The 20,939-nt window shown below is 43.6% G+C and overlaps 4 protein-coding genes across 4 annotated transcripts; 2 read left to right on the plus strand and 2 right to left on the minus strand.

The window, feature by feature from the left end:
• Positions 1 to 326: 326 nt before the first annotated feature.
• On the minus strand, positions 327 to 2,264 carry LOC143894300 (uncharacterized). The gene is made up of 3 exons (XM_077400471.1): positions 1,825 to 2,264; positions 1,345 to 1,722; positions 327 to 612 (listed from the first exon to the last, which is right to left on the minus strand). The coding sequence occupies exons 1-3, from the start codon at positions 2,262 to 2,264 to the stop codon at positions 327 to 329; spliced, it is 1,104 nt and encodes a 367-aa protein (XP_077256597.1).
• Positions 2,265 to 5,475: 3,211 nt separating this feature from the next.
• On the plus strand, positions 5,476 to 5,974 carry LOC143894301 (uncharacterized). The gene is made up of 2 exons (XM_077400472.1): positions 5,476 to 5,587; positions 5,679 to 5,974. Exons 1-2 carry the CDS (start codon positions 5,476 to 5,478, stop codon positions 5,972 to 5,974), a joined length of 408 nt encoding a protein of 135 aa, XP_077256598.1.
• A 319-nt stretch (positions 5,975 to 6,293) lies between these two features.
• LOC143894303 (uncharacterized) lies at positions 6,294 to 7,685 on the minus strand. Its single transcript, XM_077400473.1, has one exon. It carries the CDS (start codon positions 7,683 to 7,685, stop codon positions 6,294 to 6,296), a length of 1,392 nt encoding a protein of 463 aa, XP_077256599.1.
• Positions 7,686 to 13,335: 5,650 nt separating this feature from the next.
• LOC143894313 (uncharacterized) lies at positions 13,336 to 18,519 on the plus strand. The gene is made up of 7 exons (XM_077400481.1): positions 13,336 to 16,345; positions 16,472 to 16,604; positions 16,675 to 16,929; positions 17,005 to 17,173; positions 17,279 to 17,397; positions 17,495 to 17,803; positions 17,998 to 18,519. The coding sequence occupies exons 1-5, from the start codon at positions 16,298 to 16,300 to the stop codon at positions 17,319 to 17,321; spliced, it is 648 nt and encodes a 215-aa protein (XP_077256607.1). The 5' UTR covers positions 13,336 to 16,297; the 3' UTR covers positions 17,322 to 17,397; positions 17,495 to 17,803; positions 17,998 to 18,519.
• The last annotated feature ends 2,420 nt before the right edge of the window (positions 18,520 to 20,939 follow it).

A 20,939-nucleotide genomic window follows, 5' to 3' on the forward strand; every position in this document is an offset into this window, starting at 1 on the left:
CCAGGAAGCGCACGATTTGTCGGATTTTGTGAGGAGATTCCACGGCATAGGGCATGTAAAGATGTAATGCGCCAGAACGGCCCCGTTTTTCAGCACCGCCGCTTCCTTTACGACAAATTTCATCCCGACGACGAAACCTTGCAGGTCGACGAACGTTGGTGCGGACATGAAGAGATATCTCTCTTTCTTCGATGCGTGAATCGAGAGGAATGACGCGCGTTTTGCGACACTCTGATTTTTATATCCTGCTCCTCTTTTTCCCCTCTCATAAATTTGTATCGGAGGTTAAAGAGAGAGAAAATTTTTGTCGACGTTGCCGCGAACACTCAGACTATTTTGCGCACCACGTTGGTCAACGGATTGTACTCGATCACGCGATCGTGTATGATGAGACAGTACGCGGAGGTATTCGGCGGTACGTTCTCCATGCAATCGAATTCTAGTCTGACATCCACGGTGGCGTTTTTGACGGATTCGTTTTGTCGAGAGCAATCGATGATCACGAACGGGCCGTTACGTAGAAAAGTCGAAACGGTGAGACTCGGCTCGAGATATTCGTATCCGTAATAGCCCTTGCAGAAACGCGCGTACATATCGTACAGAATCGCCCATCTGTGTTTATTAAAGTCGGTAATTATGCAGTATAGGGGAAGCACCTCCGATGACCTTGACCTTGACATATGTTGTCAAGGTCACCCTCCTGAGTGACCTTCAGAAGGTTTTAGCCGTCGCTCGTTTTTTATTAAAAAGTTATAAACAAAAAAAATTTCGAAAATATAGCAGTTATTTTAAGTACTGAGAGGCATAAACGACTAATATTACGTTTTTCTTTAAAGCAGAGAATAATTTATTTCGCGAGAAAGTCGCTGCTTTACCAAAACACAATATTTAAAGCAGTAAATTGTTGATAAATTGAAATTTTTTTGTTAAAGCAGAGAATACATTATTTTGCGAAAAAATCGCTGTTTTACCANNACACAACATTTAAAGCNGTAAATCGTACCTATGTAGGTTAGTGACGCGCTTTAAAAGTATTTAAGTGTTTAAAGCGCGTCAACTAACCTATATATGCACCTATATATGCTATACTTTCCAAACTTTTTTTGTTAATAACTTTTTAACGAATAGCAAGCGACGGCTAAAACTTTCTGAAGGTCACTCGTGGTCATGACCTTGACAACATATATCAAGGTCATTGAAATCGGTGAGGTCGCCAAACTTTTTTTTGTTAATAACTTTTTAATAAAAAACGAGCGACGGCTAAAACCTTCTGAAGGTCACTCAGGAGGGTGACCTTGACAACATATGTCAAGGTCAAGGTCATCGGAGGTGCTTCCCCTATACTGCATAATTACCCTAAAGTCCAAATTCAAATCGTCGTACGGATAGACTTCCGAGTTTAGGTAGAGTTTCACGTTGGTCAATTTGCAGTCGTCGAATCGGCCCGTGTCCGCGGACATGACGTTCTTCCGACCCGTTTGCAGCGCGAAGACCACGTATCGCGGTTTCTCGAGCTGAGTCGCGGTCTTAATGGCCCACGAGTGCTTGGTCGTGTTCTGCAACAGGGGATACTGGTACAGATCCCACGAACGGAAACCCATACTTAGATATCGTCCGTTTTCCAAGGTGCGCAGCATCGACAGCTTGTTGACCTCGCTCAATACCACGTGAGGCATTCGCCACTGTATCTTGACTAGTTTGACAGTAGGCTCCAACGCGAGACTTCCCATCAGACAATTGTTGTCGGTGCGCGATCGTATCAAGATTAATTCGTGACGAGCGTTGATCACCACGCGTTTGTAATCCTCGCAAAATCCCAGTAACAGGTTGAGCGGTACGCAGAAATTGAAGTATTCGTTCGCGTTATTATGCGGTTTCCAGCCCGCGTTTTGCAGGATCACGCTTCTGTCGGACGATACCGTTACGTAGTTCTTGAGCGTGCTGGTTATTCCTACGTTTCTGCAATGATCAATCTCCACACCGTCGAGCTCGTATCGAATTTCATCGAACATGAACGCGACGCAATTATTCCCCAATACCACGTCATCGGCTTGGCCGGCTGCTCTGGTCACCGTCAATGTTCCTTCGACGTAGAGAAAACTTTCGCACGGCAACGTATACAGATCCTGCTGTTGTATGGGTATTCGTATCTCGTCGCTATACTCGAACGTTGTGTTGGCGTACGGGTTGTACGTGTGAGTCTCGATCTTGACGATGCGATCGTCAAAGACCGGCTCGCCTTCGATGTTAAAAATTTTAGTCATCGTTCAGATGTTTTGTACCGCGAATCCCAGAGATTGTAAAAATTTAACGTTCGATGCGTTGAGCTTCTTTCTCGTCTCTGTTTTGGTCTCAGTTTTAACGCTACCGAATGTCGATTTGATGATATCGTCGATTGTCGCAGTCGTAAAGATATTTTTATTTGTCGCGTGCTCCGAGTCGTTCAACACGAGCATGTCACACGTCGCGCGTTATCGCTGTAGCCGTCGTACGTGCAATTTGACGGATCTTCTCCTCGAAAATCGAGCAATCGTCCGTCTTGATCCATGACGCGTATCGTTAGATCCGTAACGCTTCGCGCGATGATCGGCAGATAAATGATCTGCGCCGGCGTTTCCGATATCTTATATCCCGGTGGTACGCTCGTAAAATTCGTGTATCGTGTGAACACGTTTGCCGTTGCTGTACGCACCCGCGCTTACGTTACACTCCACGCGGATAATGTTTACGTTGATAATATTAATCGATGCATCCGATTCGTGCCACTGTCTCGGCTGCAATATACGCTTCGACGAGAATCCCAGCAGCGATCCAACGTTGTTCGGTTTGTTAAAGTTCACTTTGAAAGCGCACTTAATCTCGCTCTTCGTCGTATTGTAATTTGCGCGGAGCACTATCGGGTATTCCGCGGCCTTGTCTTCGTAGCCGTTCGCGCGAGCGGTCGCCTCTCGCGCGATATTCGCGACCGACGTACGATCATCGTTGGAACGATTTACGCGTCGCGGGCGTTTTCGTGAAATTTCGCGTTTCAAAAACTCATGTATGGCTCGTATCTCGTACGATCTTTCGGGAATAGTAATTTCCGTGTCATCCTCGTCGAAATTAAATTTATTGTTCGAAGATTTCACGTTCGGAATCGTGTGATAAGTCTCAAAACACGTTAGACCGAGTTCGTAGTCACCGTCGCTCAGATCCACTGCGGGAAAATAGTGCTCCGCGAGGATGCTGCTCTTCCCGGTCAGCGTGAACGTTATAGACATGTCGGCGGAAACCGTTAACGAATACTGAGTCACCACGGCGCACCGTCAGGCTTTAAATTAGCGTCGATCGTCCGGAGAAACCGCAGGCACAATTGTCCACAGATGTTCTGATCGTATAGCTGATAAGACGTGCAATTGTACTCGATCTTCGTCACGCTCGGCCCGAAATATCGCACCAATTCTTTCGGTGGTCGAAGAGTGCCGAAACTGTCGAAATATACGACTCGATCTTCCCTCTTCGCGTACGCTACCCAATGAGTACCGGGACCCGCTGCATCGTCCAAATTCACGATACCGCTCTCGTTTCGACGTACACCGCCGATCGGTAACGAATCACGCATGAAGACACCTCTGAAGAATGGTACGCGCAAACGCCTTGCCAGTCGATTCAATTGTACGTTAGTCGTAATACCCGCGGGCATATTTAACGTCTTTTTGACGTTTTTTTTTTTATTTTCGACGCTACTCCTCGCCCGCGTTTGTGCGGGCCGAGATACAGCTCTCGTCCGTATTTGTAAGGAGCGAGATAAAGTCCTTCTTGAAACCGCGTATGTTTTCGAAACCACGGACGACTCGATCAGGACGACCGTTCATAATCGGTTGCAAACGTCGGAGGGTCGAAAATGGTTTATAGAATCGTTGGAAGATCACTTGGGTCCACTGAGCCGAAGTTACATCGCAGATGTTTTGGGCGCCTGTCCAACGATGGACATAGCGTACGGCGTTTATCTCGGCAATAATAAATTGATGCTCGGTAATAAAAATTTTGACGTGGACAAAGCGGATAACATTTATATCGACGGCGTACGATACGCCGGCACACCCGGTATTTACGAGTTGATCTTCAAAAAAATACCCGATGACACGATCTACACGGAGGACGATAAAATCAAGTACAGGAGCATACTGTTGGCAACCAGTGCTCATAAATACAAGCATGATCCTCTCGGGCGACTAAAGGGCGACGTGGGATTCAAGTATCGATTTGTAATCTCACCGTTGATGTCTACCGAATCCAAGAAGAAAAAATCCGGAAAGGGATTATCCATGTCACGCGCGATGACGCTAACCGACAATAAGATCGACTACGTGCACTGGGACGACCCCAACGAGCTGGTGGATCGTCTGCGATTGCTCGACGCTTCGCGTCAAGCTGGCAACAATGCCCACGACAACGAGATCATGTCGATCATCGAGGAACTTCGCGAAGCCGGGCTTATTATAAATTAAACCATGCGACGGCGATCCGTTCAATCAGCGTCGAAATGCCGATCAACAAATTTGGATTGTTCGAGCACAACGGAGACGCGACAAATGCCATTTCGTACCAAAGTCGCGCAAGATTCGTCGCGTAGCGCAACCTGAGACTGACGGTGACGCGGTTAACAAACTGTACGTTGATCAATTCTTTAAAATGTTGAACAATCAACGAAAAAAATCAGACGAGAAGCTGACTGCGTTCGAGAAGGATCTGCAAGCCTTACGGACTGCGATAAACAAGCTTCGCCATTCGACTACCGTTGAATCGGACGCCACAACGAACAACAACAACAACAATGGACAAACGGTTCAGCAGAAACGACTATCGAAAGGCGTCGAGTGAAGAGAAGCAACGGTTTATTAACGACGGCGAGGAACAGCAACGAACGACTCGAGAACGGTTGTCGGACGGCTGTCTAGCGGTTCGAGAACGGTTGTCGGACGGTTGTCGAACGGTTCAAAAACAGCTTAAAAACGATTACGAGCGGTTTAGAAACAGCTGCGAACTACGCGGAGACAGGAAAGGCTACAAACGGCTAGAGAACGTCGACGACGACGACGACGACAAATGGAAATAAACGGTTGACAAACGGCTAACGAGCAGTTATAAACGACAACAAAAACATGACATCGCTAAAATCCGACGGACGTAAAAATATCGAGAAGTAACGACTCGTCGAGGAACTGCACGCTCCGGCGAGAAGAAATTTTCCCCGAAGACACGTCATAGTGCGAGGGTACGACGACCTGTGGCAGGCTGACATCGTCGAGATGCGTCCGTACTCACGTTTCAACGGAGGCTACCACTACATACTTACCGTTTACCGTCATCAATGTGTTGAGCAAGTACGCGTGGGCCGTGCCGCTCAAGGGTAAAGGCGGCAGCGAGACAGCCGACGCTATCGCTGAGATAATTTGACGCAGCGGGAGGTGCCCTAGTAATCTACAAACCGACATGGGGAAGGAATTTTACAACACCGACGTGCAACGTTTTGTGAGAAAACACGACATCAATCATTATTCCACGTATTCGGTGTTGAAGGCGTCGGTCGTCGAGCGATTCAATTGTACGTTAAAGAACAACATGTGGAAGATGTTTACGTTCAACGGAAATTACAAATGGGTCGACGCGTTGCCGCGACTCGTGCCGTAACTCAGTACGCGTCAGCAAATACAAGACGATTTTCGAGAAGGGTTACACGCCGAATTGGACCACCGAGGTGTTTAAGATCGTTAAAGTGCAGCGTACCAATCCCGTAACCTATCTACTCGAGGACTATCGTGGAAAATCCGTCTCTGGAGGGTTCTACGAACACGAGTTGCATCGCGCGACTTATCCGGACGTGTATCTCGTGGAGAAAGTACTGCGCAGGAGGGGCGACGAGGTTTACGTTAAATGGCTGGGATTCGATAGATCGCACAACTCATGGATATCCAAGGATAATGTTATTTAATTTTGGCCAAACTTTTTTTATTCATAACATAAACATATGCAATATGTAATACATGTAAATGTTTGAAATATGAAATACACATAAAGTATGTGAAATACACATATGTGTGCAATATATTTATTTATTAATATTCTTTCCAATACTGTAATATAACACTCACAATAGGTTACTACATACATTCATACGTTATACTATACTATACATACGTTATACTGTACATACATTATACTATACATACGTTATACTGTACATACATTATACTATACATACGTTATACTATACATACGTTATACAATACATACGTTATACAATACAAACGTTACAAAGGTATTTGATAATGTCCCCACGGCAACGTATCGGTCGAATTAGGTATAATGTATCGCTTGTCGCCGTACGGACTCAAAGCGATTTTTGTTTCGGATACGGTGTACACCTCGTGTTTTTCAGACCTTATGCAAGCCTGCTGTTGCTTCATTTCAATTTCGTCTCGCAGACACCTCGTGTAATCGTCGAACGTTATCAACCTGGCTACGACGTTGCTCTTGACACCTTTCGCTTTTTTACAGTCTTTCTTACCATCCACTCGCAAGGCATACATCTTCGCCCTGAGTCTGACGAATTCGGTCATGATCGCACCGTTGTTTTCATCTTTCATCAAGCCCGGAATTTTTTTATTGGCGAGTGGGATACCGTACGCGTTGTTGATCGCGTAATCGCTCGTGTCGAATCTAGCGATATCGCGTTTCACGTTCTTGTACACATCCTCGCACTCGATGTAGTATATCAGACTGTCCGTATCGGTATACATAATTTTACACTTGTCGCGATACAGGGAAGACATGTACTCGTGATGAAATTCGTACAAACTGACTTTTGATATGTCGAGAATGCACATGCCGACGTAAGTAGGTTTGTCAAATTTAACTTCGAGTTTTCGCAGTTCGACGGCTATCAGATTTTCCGAAAAAACGCTCCTGCTGTGAAAATTTGGTTTCGAGATCAGTGCCTCCGCGCCGTATCTACCGTTCCACTTTGTCACTAATTTTATATCCACGTGATTTCGAACGTTCTCCATCGTTTTCCCGAAAACCGCGTTGTTCATCAATTTATGCAGATTTTTCTCGAAATGGTTTTTGGCCAGTGTTCTACATTTTGTATTAAGTTCGATGTAATTGCAAAGCCATGGAGATTGAGCGAATTGCAATACGCGATGAATTTTTGTGACGCGAAGACCGTGGCGCGTGCATTGCTGTAGATTGCGGTAGTGTATGACATAACGCTTCTTATCGTACAGCGTGGCGAGAAGTTTGTCCTGCTGTTTGCCGGGCGGTTTATCGCGCGTCGGACAGAACGGTAGGTCAGCGTGCGCGTCGTGTTTATTCTGCGGATACTCTAGATCGACTTCGAGAATGTAACCCGTGGGCGAATCCAAAGCGATCGCGCTAAACTCGAAATTCGAGACGTCTTCGACCCATCGAAAGTCTGCATAAGGCAATGGTTGACACATTGCCCAGCCGTACAAGTTGTTTACGTCGAAATACATCAGGTATGACGATGGTTTCGATGTATCGTAAGATTGCATGTGCCTGTTATTGGCCAGCGCGTATCTGTTTGAACATTGACTCAAACCGCCGCGAATACCGCGTTCGATGAACATGACCATGTCAATGTTTATGAGCAGTTCGAAATTGATACCCGTATGCTTCAACATAGCGTCCCACGTAAATCCCGGTAGAGTGTAATAATACGCCGGATCGAGTCCATAACTCGCGACGCAGCTATCGCGAAAATTTTCAAAGATATCGGCCAACAGCAAGACATCGATCTTTAGATCTTTAGATCGCTGTAGTCACCGAGCGTTCGAATAGAGGACCGCTGCCAGACGTTGACGGCGTGCGCGTAATCGTTCTCGGATACAGTGTCGCCTGTCAATGAACTGTAAAACGAGTCGCGCGATGGTAAACACGCATCCTCTAACTTTTCGACGCAGTCAATGTACTCGTATGGAAAGACACCTTTTCGCGTCAATAATTCGAAATCTTGGTCGGATAACGCGGAAAATTTTGAATGTATAATTTTTAACTTATCCTTATCGAGGAAGGATGCTAATTTTTCGAGACTCGTGCTAAGAAATTTGTACGAGTCGATGAATCTTAATTTAATGCAATTTTGGTAGTTTTTATCTTCAGTGCTTTTGACGTTTTTCGTAAATGAAATGTATTTTTCCTTCGTGATTGGAAGTAATTCTACGCGCCTTCGTACGCGGTGGCAATTTTTTTATAATAAAATGAGAATCATAACCCGATAAATTATGAAATACTATGGAAATGAAGTGAGAATTTTTATAATTTAAGTTACAATTAAAATGCGCGGGACCTCGATAATTGCCGGTCAAGTGACAGTGATCGCGTACGCGCACGTCGTCTGGCTCGAACGGTTTTTCGCACACGTGACAGTGCGTTGCGCTGTTAAATTTTTTCCACTCGTCTCGCGTAAAATCCGCCATGGGTATATTATCGGACAAGATGTTCTTTACGTCGTGTGCTAAACGTCTTAGTTCCTCGGCGAACCACGCGACGCAATTCTTATCGCGACGAAATCGATACGCGGATAACGAGTCGTCGTACGAGCACCGCACGTAGTATCCTATGCTAAATACCTGATGATGTTGAAACCTGAACGTGGACGTTGTCGGATCCGCATCCGTTTTCTCGAGGGTACATTCCTGGTCGGCGTATACGACATATGGAAGTCGTTCCTTCCTGCTGTGATTTTTGAAACTCAACCACTTGTCGTCCTCGCTCGGTAGTCGGATGGCACAATTGTTTATCTCTCGGCAGTCTACACCGTGGGCTTCCAATTTCTCGCTCGAATGAAAATAATGTAAACATCTGCAAAAAAGAAAAAACACAATTTTGTAAATTAATAAATAAAAAAATGAAATATTTTATAATTTTATTAAAAGGAGTATAAGTACTCACCGATCGCAAAAGTATTTCCGACCATTGTACCTGCTCAATTGCGAGCTCACGAGGCGGGATAGATTTTTTATCCACGCGAAATGTCCCACGTCGTCTCGCGGGTCCTGCGCGTACAGCAGATTTACGTGCTTTTCTCTTTTCCGGTCGGTGAACCGTATCGGGAGAACGGTTGGCGTCTTCTCTTCCTTGATGGTATACACACTGATGGATATATTGTTGTAATTTTAAAAATTTTTAATCTGTTTCAAAGTCATTGGAAACTCAATGCCTTGTAAATTTAATACTGTTGTGTAATGTCGGTACGAGGATTCCCGTTCTGAATGTCTTTCGGCTGGATGTAAAGCAGTCACCACTGACCACGCGAAGCACGCATTGTCCATCGATTGCACGTTGATCACCGCTTTTTTCGATTTAATTTTTTGCGGTAAATTGATGTAACATCCCGCGCGCAAAGGATTGTACTTGTTCACGTTCACTGTCAAATTGAGTATACGCGACAACGCCCACCCGCTATCGCGTTCCTGAAACTCATCGAGTTTCGCTAATGTGGGCTCGATAACGTGTAGCTTGTACCACTCGCGCAGATCGGACGAACGAAAGAATTCACAGTTACTTGTGTTGAAACTTTTATTGTCACGTTTGTTACCCGTCACAAACTCGCCGTTGAACACGGTGTTTATCTTTACACTTGCGTGTGTTTGCACGACGTTTTGCACATGATCGAGCACGATGACTTCGGCATCTTTGAGAATTTTTTGCGGTTCGATGTAATTGATATTTATCACTGCACCAGTCAATACACGCCATTCGAACGCGGCATCGATCTCTCGCCACACGAGTCTTTCCGCGTTTTCGTTACCGCTACTACTGCCTGCCGCGTGCTCACCACCGATATGTACGAACCGTCTCTGTAATAGAGTCTTCGCACCATCGAGTCGCGCGATTCTTGCCACTAAAGATGACCTGTTTCCGACAGTCTGAGAGCCGTCTGAGACCCGCGGACGTTTGGAACGACAGTCTTCTTCGAGCTGCTCAATAAACTTCTCGCATCGCTGTTTCCATGCAAGATATTCGTCCAAGGTAGCGATTTGGTTGGATCCTTCCACCAGGTCGCGTTCCGTTTTATCGAGATGTTCCATGTTTTTTTGTAATACTGTTTTTTTTTTTAAATCACGTCACATTCTTCGATGGAGCACTTGCACGTGACTCGATCGCACGCTGAACAATATCGTTTGCAATATTGAACGACATAGTGCGCAGACATAAACGGATAAAGAAAGAAGTAGGGGGTATTAAAATGATTAAGCTCCCAATTATCAATATCATCACGGTCACGTTCGAAGGTTCTTTGAAGCATCAATAGATGATTAGGATTATTGAGGTCATGGTACATATACATATGTGCCGAATTATTTATCACCAATAATTCAACGTACTTCCCAATACCTGTATGAATCTTAATGTACAGTGCTTCACAACCACCATCCTCGATCTTCCGAAAAATTTCAATTGCCCAAAAGTGATAGTCCCAATAGCGCGGTTTAAAGTAATATGGCACGTCAGCACATCTTTTTTCCTTGCTAACGTACTCGTCCAGCAGCCGTTGATACACTTTTTGTCTCACGTTCCAGTCATAAGGAGACTCGGTTTCGATAACGATTCCTTGTCTAGCGAAGCGTTCACTGGTTCCGCGTATACCTAGTTTGCGATCGCGAAGAAACTGTACCGGCGATATTCGTCGCACATCCCTCAGTCTTTCGTCTCACACATTATTCTTCAAAGCATCGGCGATATCGTTTATTAAATAGTGATCATAGCCTAAAGAGGTTATATACTCGTTAAGATCACTTTGTCTTTTTAATTTGTTCTTTTCAATTATCCGTTTCATTTTGCGCACGTTATATAATGTCCCACTCGCGATAATGTTTTTTTTATCACTACATGCAAATCGGGCACATGTTGCATGGATATATTTGGAACAATGGAGTATTACGACAATCTGTGCAAAATTGAATGGTCATTACGTCGTACGGCTCGGTTACATGCTCTCGACGTTCACGTATGTGCTCACCAGTGTCTGGTGAAGCAATCATACACGAATAACACAAGTTATCTGAGCCGTATTCAAAATAAAAATAAATAGCGCAACACTTCGTACGTCCATCCAGCGCTAAAAATTCGGGACGCGACACTATTTTTTTTATAACTTCTTTACGGTTATTGTCTTCATCGCTGTTATAGGTGCTGTCCGGCGACAACGGACAATCCTCGTCGGATGAATCTACATCCATTGTTGCCTCGAAATTATTGTTCACTGTTTTTTGAAAAAAATGTTTTTTTATACCGCTCACTTGACACAAGAACTTCAGCCCCAAGTATCAACTTTTAAGAGCCGCGATAATGTTTTTTTCTTATCGTGTGCAAATCGGGCACATATTTCGCGGAAATATCATAAACAATGATTCACGACATCTTGAACAATACCGGCTTTGCGTCGTTCCGCGTCTCTCAACAAAGTGTTTTAGGCGAGCGTACATGCCGAAATCAAGGTCCTATAAAGCAACCATACATGAAGCACATAGTGCAAGTGCACCACCCGTTGAATAATAAAAATATATTACGCAATGTCTTACACGTAAATTTAGCACTATTCTATCGATGACTTCTTCATGATTGTTGTCTTCATCACTGAAGTAGTCACTGTCGTCCGTTAACTCGCGATCCATATCGGAATTATTGTCATCTCCTCTATCGTGAAAAATATTTTTCTGTATTGAACACTTGACACAAAAAACTTCACCCTCGAATATGAACGTTCGCGTCGCGAAAACTAGCCAAAGACTGATCCACAAGATGTGGATCCATAATCATCCTGGCGACAATGGATGCTATGCGTTCGTATAATTATCGTTAGACATATTTTGTTTATACATTCCAGCAGCCGGACATCGGCGCTCGCTTTTTGTAATATGCCGCGCCATAACCGAATACCGCCGCGACGGTTAAATCGTAATCGGCAGCGGCTCTTCCTAGAAAAAAACATGAAGAGGACTCCGCAACGGTTAAATCGTCATCGATGACAAATTTCATCAATTGTTTACTTCGGCTATTTTATCTTCAAACCGTCGTCGGGCCATCGACGCTCGCTTTTGTAGTGAGACGCCGAAATCGAATGGCGGCTCGCATGTTCTAGAAGGGTGAGATCATTGCAGAGTCAAGTGTCTAACTCGCTGTTTTGTTTATATTCGCCGATAAAATTCCAGCAGCCGAACGGCGCCTTTGTAAAACCCCCGCGCCGATAAAGTGACGACCCCCCCCCCCGCGGACCACTCTCGGCGTAGAAGTGGACACCTACTCCCCCCCCCCCTCGGCGGTACCCCTTGTCAATACAAAATATGTTTATTAATATTTAATAAACATGTCCCGACACGCTCGCCGACCCCCCCCCTCCCCAGGACCTCCTCTATCTCGAAGCCCTCCCCCCCTTTTCCCACCAACCATATGGTGGGAACGCAGATCACCCCCCCTCCCCCTCGGATGACGGCGGCGCTAGAGTGTCCCCCCCCCGGCAGACCCCTCGGCCGCGAGTTCTTCCCCCCGCCCCTCACCCCCCCTGAGATCCCCGGGATAGAACTCTTATTGATATAACTACTCGCCTAGAGGTCCGGAGGGGCCCATGCACACACAGCAGTTAAATCAAACGGGCCGCGGGAAAATGGCAGAAATCGTCTGCAACGTGTCGAAGTGAGACAGGTTAGTTTTACCCTACTGATGACCAGTCATTGCGATAGTAATCCTGCTCAGTACGAGAGGAACCGCAGGTTCGGACATTTGGTTCACGCACTCGGTCGAGCGGCCGGTGGTGCGAAGCTACCATCCATGGGATTATGCCTGAACGCCTCTAAGGCCGTATCCTCGTTGCGTATTCGTGAATATTGGTGCTTGCCGTGCGTGGAAGCATATTGTGCGTGTCGCGGGAGATCGCACCGGGCATATTGCTTTGTATTAAAAACGTCGCGGATATTTTGCGTCGCGTGCGTGGGCAAATATCGTCGTGCTTGCTCGAGAAAGAGCCCCGCGAGAGCACTATTACATAGCGTTGCGTACTTGTGGGTTCGCGCTTCGGGCATTACGTTGTGCGTACGAAAATCGTTGTGTATTCGAGATCTGGGGATCAAAGCGTAGGCGGATTGACGATATGGCGTGGCCGTGCTGATACGAATCGAAATTACTGAGCTCGCTTGAGAGCTTCGCGGATACTTGGTGCTGCTTGTCCGGACGAATATTGGCACGCTCGTCCGAGAAGGGAGTCTCGCGGACGTGAACATCACGCGCCCCGGGCGTGCCTTAACCGCCGATTCGACTACCGCGTCGTTACCGGCCATTCGAGCGATATCTGGCTTTAGTTTCCTGCTATGATTCATATGTTTTTGCTGTGAAATATATTTGGTTACTATTGTTGATTATCGAGCTTTATTTTGTGTGCTGGTTGCGTCACGCTCTTTCTCCACCTTCACCCCTATCACGCAAAACTACGCCCTGAGCTCGCGGCGAGGCTATTGAGGCGGACGTTGTCGAGACGTGGTGCGCGTCTATAATCGCACCTGGCGCCCAATCGAAAGGTATCGCCCAAGATCTTAGATACGGAAGTTACGGTAAGAGATTTGACCTCGTTATCCCCTTGGAGCTATCGTCTGGCAATTAGTTGATTAATTTGCAGCCGCGCCCCTTTGGCTAGCGAGACCGAGGAAAATCGGGTTGCATGCTTTATCGTCGAATTTGGATCGAAACTGCTTTTGAACATACACGTAGCATTCTGTACCGAAGATTTTTAGATGATTCAAGCTTTCAAGCCTTTTTCCAAACCACAATTCGAACGGCGATTTGTTGTCGACTCTAGTTTTTCCAGTGTGATTTAATATATAGGCAGCCGTATTACATGCCTCTGCCCACAGAAATCTTGGTAGCTTGCTAGGATTTAGCATAGAGCGCGCTGCCTCGAAGATGGTGCGGTTTTCGCGTTCTGCAGATCCATTTTGCTGTGGCGTATAAGCTGGGGTTACTAACTGTTCAATTCCATATTTGCTGAGCAGCATGGAGACATCCTTATTATCGAACTCCTTTCCGCCGTCACATCGGAGCCGTTTCACAGTATGACCATTAATTTTAGCTTCATTCAGGAACTGTTTCAATACTCCGCATACTTCACTCTTCTTTGTTAAGAAGAAGATCCGCCGAAACTTGCTGAAGTCATCCTTGAAGCAGACAAAATACCTTGATTTTCCTAAGAAGGCAGTTGACATGGGCCCGTTCACATCTGCATGAATTAATTCACCAACCTTTTCTGACTGATTTGGACGATTTTCAAACGGCAGGCGATGCATCTTTCCTAATGCGCAACCATCACAAAAACTTTCGTCCGCACTAGTCACATTAATAATGTTCATGCGCTTTAAAACTTCTTTGACATGGCGTTTGTTTTGATGAGCTAACCGTTCGTGGAACACTTGCAACATGTCGGTGGTACTGGCTAAGTTGGCTTGTTCTTGTTCTTTGGGCTTTACAACCTTTAAGTTCAGTACGTACAAACCGTTTGAAAGATGACCTGTGGCGCAAATGCCTTGATCCTTTACAGAGCGTATATAGACTTGCTTCTGATCGAGTGTCACACTGAAACCCTTTTGAACAGCCGCTTTTACGGAGAACAGATTTGCGCTAGCGTCCGGAACATACCATACATTGTTGAGTTCAGCATCATGCCATGAATTATTGAAGTACAGTTTAACGTTGACTAAGCCTTGACCGTGGGCCTTCATTACAGCGTCGCGTCTTCCGAGTGAGATTATTTCTGGTACAGGAAATTCTTCGTACGATGAAAAATTCTGCTTGTTCGGGGTGATATGGACTGAAGCTCTACTGTCACAGTACCAATCTTCTAAATTTTTCACATTCGTTGATGCTCCTAAAGCGTACGCCATAAATGCAACCTTGTTTTTGTCAGCTGATGGTTTGTCAAGTTTGTCTTTCGATTCTGGACATTCAGCAGCCCAATGACCAAGCTGCTTGCATTTATTACAGGGAAACTTCTGTTTTGCACAATTTACGCCTTTGGTAGATTTTCCAGTGCGCTTATCACGGTGAGAGTCCTGCTTCCCACTATGCTTTAAAACGAACGCAGACTTGCTTTCACTTTTCTGAGAGTCCCTCAGTTCAATATTGCACATCTTTTCAATCAATAAATTTAGAGTCTGTTGATCAGACGGAATCGTGTCCCAAACGTCCTTGAAATTTGCATATTCCTTTCCGAGAGTTGATAGAATTCTTCCATTCAGCATGCGCTCAGACAGCCTATTTTCTCGATTTTTCTCAAGCTCCGTGTTTAGATCGACAAATAATTTCTGCAGCTTTGCGATGTGAGTGCTCATATCATCACTTTCTTCGCGCTCAGCCTTGAAAAACATTTTAATGAGCATGTTCAACCGTTGCGTAGAACTGCGTTCAAAACGTGCACAGAGCTTTATCCATATTTCATTCGCTGTTTTACATGTCAAAATGAGTTCTGCGACGGATTTATTCAACGCACTTGCAATGTAGCTTGCCGCTTTCGCATCATCTTCTTGCCACTTTTTGACCGCGATCTTCTGTTCGTTGGTTGGTGCAGCACCCAGTTGCGGACATGGACGAGTCCCGTAGACAATGCTTTCGAGCGCATTTGCACGAAATATATGTCCCATATGCCGCTTCCACTTTACCCAATCCTCTGGACCCCTGAGTTTTTCAACAAGAGCCCTTTGATCCGTGAGGGATGCCATTTCTTGCGAGCAGATTCTTCCTTTTACTACAGAACAGTAACTATAACGCTACGCGGACTGTGTGCTGTGCCCATAACCTGTTGTCGATGTAGTAAAAGAAGCAGGCTGGATAGAATATACCAAACCGAACAATATTTATTTTAATAAAGACCGTTTCTTGCGATACAAATCTTCACACGTATTGTCTTTTATTGGCTATTTATATCAGAGGACGGCTGTGTGTGTGGCGAGATGGGCAGGAAACACAACAATTTACGGAACACTATTTATTCTATATCAGTATTACACTCTCTGTAAAGGTACAATTTCACGGAGCGAAGAAAAGCCAGCGTTTTACCCCCACTCCATCAATTTTCGTCAAGGTGGCGTTACGGCGTTGCTTAGCTAAAAAGTTCAACACGGTTGAACTTTTAGCGAAGCAACGCCGAACGCCGAAAACACGTGGTGACACAGAGAGAAATAAGTACACGTGGTGACACAGAAAGAACGAAGTTAGAAAATTATAAGAAAGAAGTTAAATAATTATAAGTATGGCTGAAAGGACGGATAATTTTACATCGCCAGAAAATACAAACGAAGTTAGTATCTATATATTATACAGTACTAAGCATACTTATAGGTTAGGTTGCTTTTTATTTCTTATTTATTTAAGTAATATAAATTTATTTGTTATATTGTGTTAATTTGTATTTGTTATATTGTAGGAAACTCTATTGTACACCTGTGACATATGTGAAAATGTCATTCATAAAAATGAAGTAGATCTGCATCCTTGCTTTCAGGGATTTACTCATGTTTATATAAATAACGATTTACATATTTTATATCCTCAAACCGGTGAGTATTAATGCCTTTTTTTTATTATACATATTTTGTAAGTAGTATTAGTGGATATTGTAATGTGCAGATGACGGACAAATTATTCGTAAAAGTTTGGTGGACGGTACGGAGGCGATGGTGGTGGAGCCGAGGGAGGAGACCATCCAAATCCTAAACCAAGAGGCTGATGGCAATTGGCGAAGCAAAAAAATTCAAGAAGAGGAACAGCTTATCGAAGAAGTTCGCAAGCGTCCCCCGCTGTACGATTGTCGTCGTCCTCTCGCAGAACGAGCCCTGAAAGCCAGAAACAAACTATGGGAGGAAATAATTGCAGCAATGAACTGTAATATTCTACGTTTATAACTTGACTGGAATAAAATTTATTAGTGTGCTATAAACATATTTTTATCTTTTCTAGCTACGATGGACATTGCAAGTATAAAAAAAAAATGGAAATCTCTGTGCGATGCCAACAGAATCCATAAAAATAAGCAGCACCAACTGAGTGGCTCAGCGGGAACACGAAGAAGCAGCTGGGTGCACGCTGAGCGGATGCAGTTTATCAACGATATGCAGCTTCAAACCGAGTACGTATGTATGAATTTACGAGCGTACAAACGTGTCTCAATGCACTAGTACATTTTTATTTATATTTATTGCATGCAAATTTAATGCAAAACTGTATGTTACAGGACTGCAACCAATATTCCGGCGTCCGAAGGTCTGGAAAACTAATGTGAAGAATCCAATGATAGTGAAGACATCTTTCCTAGTGGCAGCATTGGCAGTAACAGCAGCAGTCGTGGATCACGTGAGTAAACTAACAAGTTTACTACATAGTACCCTTTATTTGACTTATGAATATAATTTTAATAGATAGAAAATACAGGATCTGTGAATGGTTGTAGGTAAGCGTCGTCTCAGTTTAGATGAAGACGGACCCTTTGATCGATTGGTTGATGCTCTCGGTCGTTCACCTACAATTAACATTCCGCCGTTTGTACCTCCTCCTCCTCCTCCTCCTCCACCAACACAACCGACTGACAAAGCAGCGGCTTTATTTGGCAATCTCGTTGCTGCCCAACTTCGAGAAATCAATCCTCGGCTAGTGGACGATGTTATGCTGCAAGTGATGCAAATTCTGACTAAAGCGAAAAAAGTATAATCGAGAAGGATGCAAACAGTGGGCAGATTTGCGGAACCGTGTTGTAGAACATGTAAGTTTATATATTATTCAGAACGTGTTTAAATAATAATGAAAAGTATATATGTATTAAGTTATATCATACAAAATTGTCAATATTCGAAATTTAGTTGAAAAATATAAAATAGTAAAATATTTATTTGACGATAGTCTTACTTTAATAATATCATGCACAGAATGTAAATATATAAAGAAACATTTTTTTAGAACATAAGGATTATGGCCAAATATTACACCAAGATTACATTAACTCGCATGGCTGAGTTACTAGATCTTCCGACTGAAGAAACAGAAGCATGTCTTTGCAATTTGGTAGAGACTGGAGTAATCAGCGCGCGTACAGATCGCCCAGCTGGCGTAGTCCGTTTTACTGGAACGCAAGAACAAGCTGCTCTTCTAGATACAGGGGCTCGTTATCAAAATTGATGGGCCTTGTAAATCATACTATACATTTAATTTATCAAGAGAAGATGGTGGCCGTTGCGCAATCTTAAATTTGGTATATGTATCTATATCACGCTCGTGTATATTATCGTATCTCATGTTATAGACTTTAATTTTATTTTCATTTAACAACAGCATATTATTTGTAGATTTATTAACAAATTAACTTGAATTATGATTTTGGGCTGTAAAAACACTTTTTGTTTATATTTTTGTGTATTTGCTATGTAATTCGCACATAGCTACTATATTTAAAATTAAAATTAATACAATAAAAATAGAAAATTTATATACAAAATAACTTATTATATCCAATATGTCCTAGCTTAGATAATAGAAATTGAAACTGCGATCAGCCTTCCGCTACAATACATCCATAAGGTAAAATAATCGTTCTGTTTTTTAGCTTGAAAAAAAAATGCATTTTAAATAGAAAAGACACAGACACATTTATTTACATACATCTTTCATATTGCCACGGCACTGCTCCCTCGTTATTAAAATAACGACAAAATTTATTTCGAATTTCATGCATTGTCGGGCACTCATGTTCGATCCACAGTTTGAGATGTCTCTGAATGCGCATCCATCTTCCATGATGACACGCCAAGACCCTGGTCTGAAGCCATTTGGACAGTGCGGATCATCGACATCGATCAAACCCGGAGGCACATATGCGTTCTCATCAATGTCCTGCCGGCGAAGCCAATTATGCAAAAAAACAGTTGCTTGAACCATTAACTTTGCGTTATCAGGACTGGCGATAATTGGTTTTCTGTATACTCTCCATTGACTGGCGAGTATACCAAATACGTTTTCTATTATTCGTCTCGCACGACTCAGACGGTAATTGTACATTTCTTGCTCTGGTGTCAGTCCTCTACCTGGATACGGACGAAGCAAGTATGGCTTCAAAGGAAAGGCTTCATCTCCCACAAGACAGTATGGTAAAATTGGTCCTCCTTCTCCAAGCGCTGCTGGTTGTGGAATATTCATTCTACCTTCTTCGAACGCTTTCCCCATAGCACTTTCTTTGAAGACGCCACCATCACTTCGTCGTCCGTATGCCCCGATATCCACAAAACGTATTATATAATTTGCATCGCAGATAGCCATGAGAACTATGCTGTGACTGTGTTTATAATTATAAAACGCTGATCCAGCATTTTTGGGACACTAAAAGTAAGAATTGTTATTTCAAATTGTACTTCTTATTAAATTATATCGTATACCAACAATGATTTTACGTACTTGAATGGTGACGTGCTTGCCATCAATGGCTCCAATACAATGAACGAAATTCCATCTTTCGTTAAAATCATTGGCGATATTCACCCAGTCTCCTTCTTCCAGTCGACCCGAAAGAACTAAAGGGCATAAAACATCCCATATTGCTTTGCAGGTTTCATGGATGATATTACCCGCTGTTGTCACTCCCACGAGATATTGGTAGGACATCGATATCATGGAGTCCCCGGAAGCAAGATATCTATAATATTTAATATATAATATACCAATATTCACGCATTAAAAAAAAATGTATGACGTTGTTACGTTTATACACTACAAAAAACACTAAATTAAAAATTAAATTGGATCAAGCAAAACAAACCTCAATGTTAATGCCAACCGTTCAGCTGGTGAGATACTTTGTCGAATGACGTCCTGCTTTTGCAATCTTCGTCCAACCATGCCCAACAATTCTTCCAACTGAGTTGCGGTCATCCGAAAATAATTGTGGAAACGTATGTCCTCCAATATTAACTTCGGGACCGACGCAAAGAAAAAACTATGTACATCACGATTTTCAAAAATGGGTGCTACCCAAAACCTTTTCTTCGCGTATCTTCTTTTCTTTTTCATTAAATATATAGCTGCAGCTGTAGCGGCTATGCGTCGTCGCCTTACAACCTCTGCTGCAACTGCAGCTGCCACTGTACGTCTATAATATTCAACGTACGCGATGTACTGTCTATAATAATTGGAGTACTCCATTTTTATTATACATAGTTCTTCTTTAGCTGTTCTACGCTGGCTTTACAGTGAGGTGGAGTGGGGATAAACGCCAGCTTTTCTTCGCTCCATGAAAATGATAGGGGCGATAGCGTTAGCTGTTCTACGCTGGCTTTACAGTGAGGTGGAGTGGGGATAAACGCTGGCTTTTCTTCGCTCGCATGAAATTTCAGCTTTAGAGTTTCGAGGCAGGAGAAGAACTAAGGAGCGAGCAGTGTATATGCGAGCGAAAGAAACGTGTTCTTCAAATTTTGTTACGCAGTAAGTTATCGTTCAGAATTTGATTGTTATTGTAGATTATCCTAAAGCTTCTTATGGCCAATTTCTTCACCGTCGGATAACTCTATCCTTCGGTTAACCTCACTCTTCATATTTTTCTAAGGGGGCAGTTAGAAAGAGATGAATATAGTGAGATTAACCGGAAGGATAACGGTGAATCCAACGGTGAAGAAATTGGCCCTTAGTCCTGGTTGCACCAACGTCACATAACTTTATAACCTTATTGTTAGTTTAACTCGCTCTTCGTTTTCTAAGGGAAGCAGTTAAGCGGGGAGCACAACACTTGTGCATAACAAATAATGCATAAGCATAAAAAAATTGATTGATCCATATACATGTGCATAAAGAAATTATAGACCAATCCATTCTTATGCTTATGCATTATGCGTTATACAAAAGTCTGTGTTCCCTAC

This window comes from Temnothorax americanus, unplaced genomic scaffold, assembly GCF_048541705.1.
Source record: "Temnothorax americanus isolate GAGA-0224 unplaced genomic scaffold, ASM4854170v1 Scaffold135, whole genome shotgun sequence".
NCBI lineage: Eukaryota > Metazoa > Arthropoda > Insecta > Hymenoptera > Formicidae > Temnothorax > Temnothorax americanus.

Excerpts from the sequence above, each read along its gene's own strand:
- LOC143894301 (XM_077400472.1), top strand. The coding sequence starts at position 5,476 with ATGGGGAAGGAATTTTACAACACCGACGTGCAACGTTTTGTGAGAAAA. Across the intron at positions 5,588-5,678 it reads GGTCGTCGAGCGATTCAATT|TACGCGTCAGCAAATACAAG; the intron begins GTACGTTAAAGA and ends GCCGTAACTCAG.
- LOC143894300 (XM_077400471.1), bottom strand. The coding sequence starts at position 2,264 with ATGACTAAAATTTTTAACATCGAAGGCGAGCCGGTCTTTGACGATCGC. Across the intron at positions 1,723-1,824 it reads TTCTGCGTACCGCTCAACCT|TCTCGCGTTGGAGCCTACTG; the intron begins GTTACTGGGATT and ends TCTGATGGGAAG. Across the intron at positions 613-1,344 it reads GACTTTAGGGTAATTATGCA|ATGGGCGATTCTGTACGATA; the intron begins GTATAGGGGAAG and ends TAATAAACACAG.
- LOC143894303 (XM_077400473.1), bottom strand. The coding sequence starts at position 7,685 with ATGTTGAAGCATACGGGTATCAATTTCGAACTGCTCATAAACATTGAC.
- LOC143894313 (XM_077400481.1), top strand. The coding sequence starts at position 16,298 with ATGGCTGAAAGGACGGATAATTTTACATCGCCAGAAAATACAAACGAA. Across the intron at positions 16,605-16,674 it reads TATTTTATATCCTCAAACCG|ATGACGGACAAATTATTCGT; the intron begins GTGAGTATTAAT and ends TGTAATGTGCAG. Across the intron at positions 17,174-17,278 it reads GATATGCAGCTTCAAACCGA|GACTGCAACCAATATTCCGG; the intron begins GTACGTATGTAT and ends TGTATGTTACAG.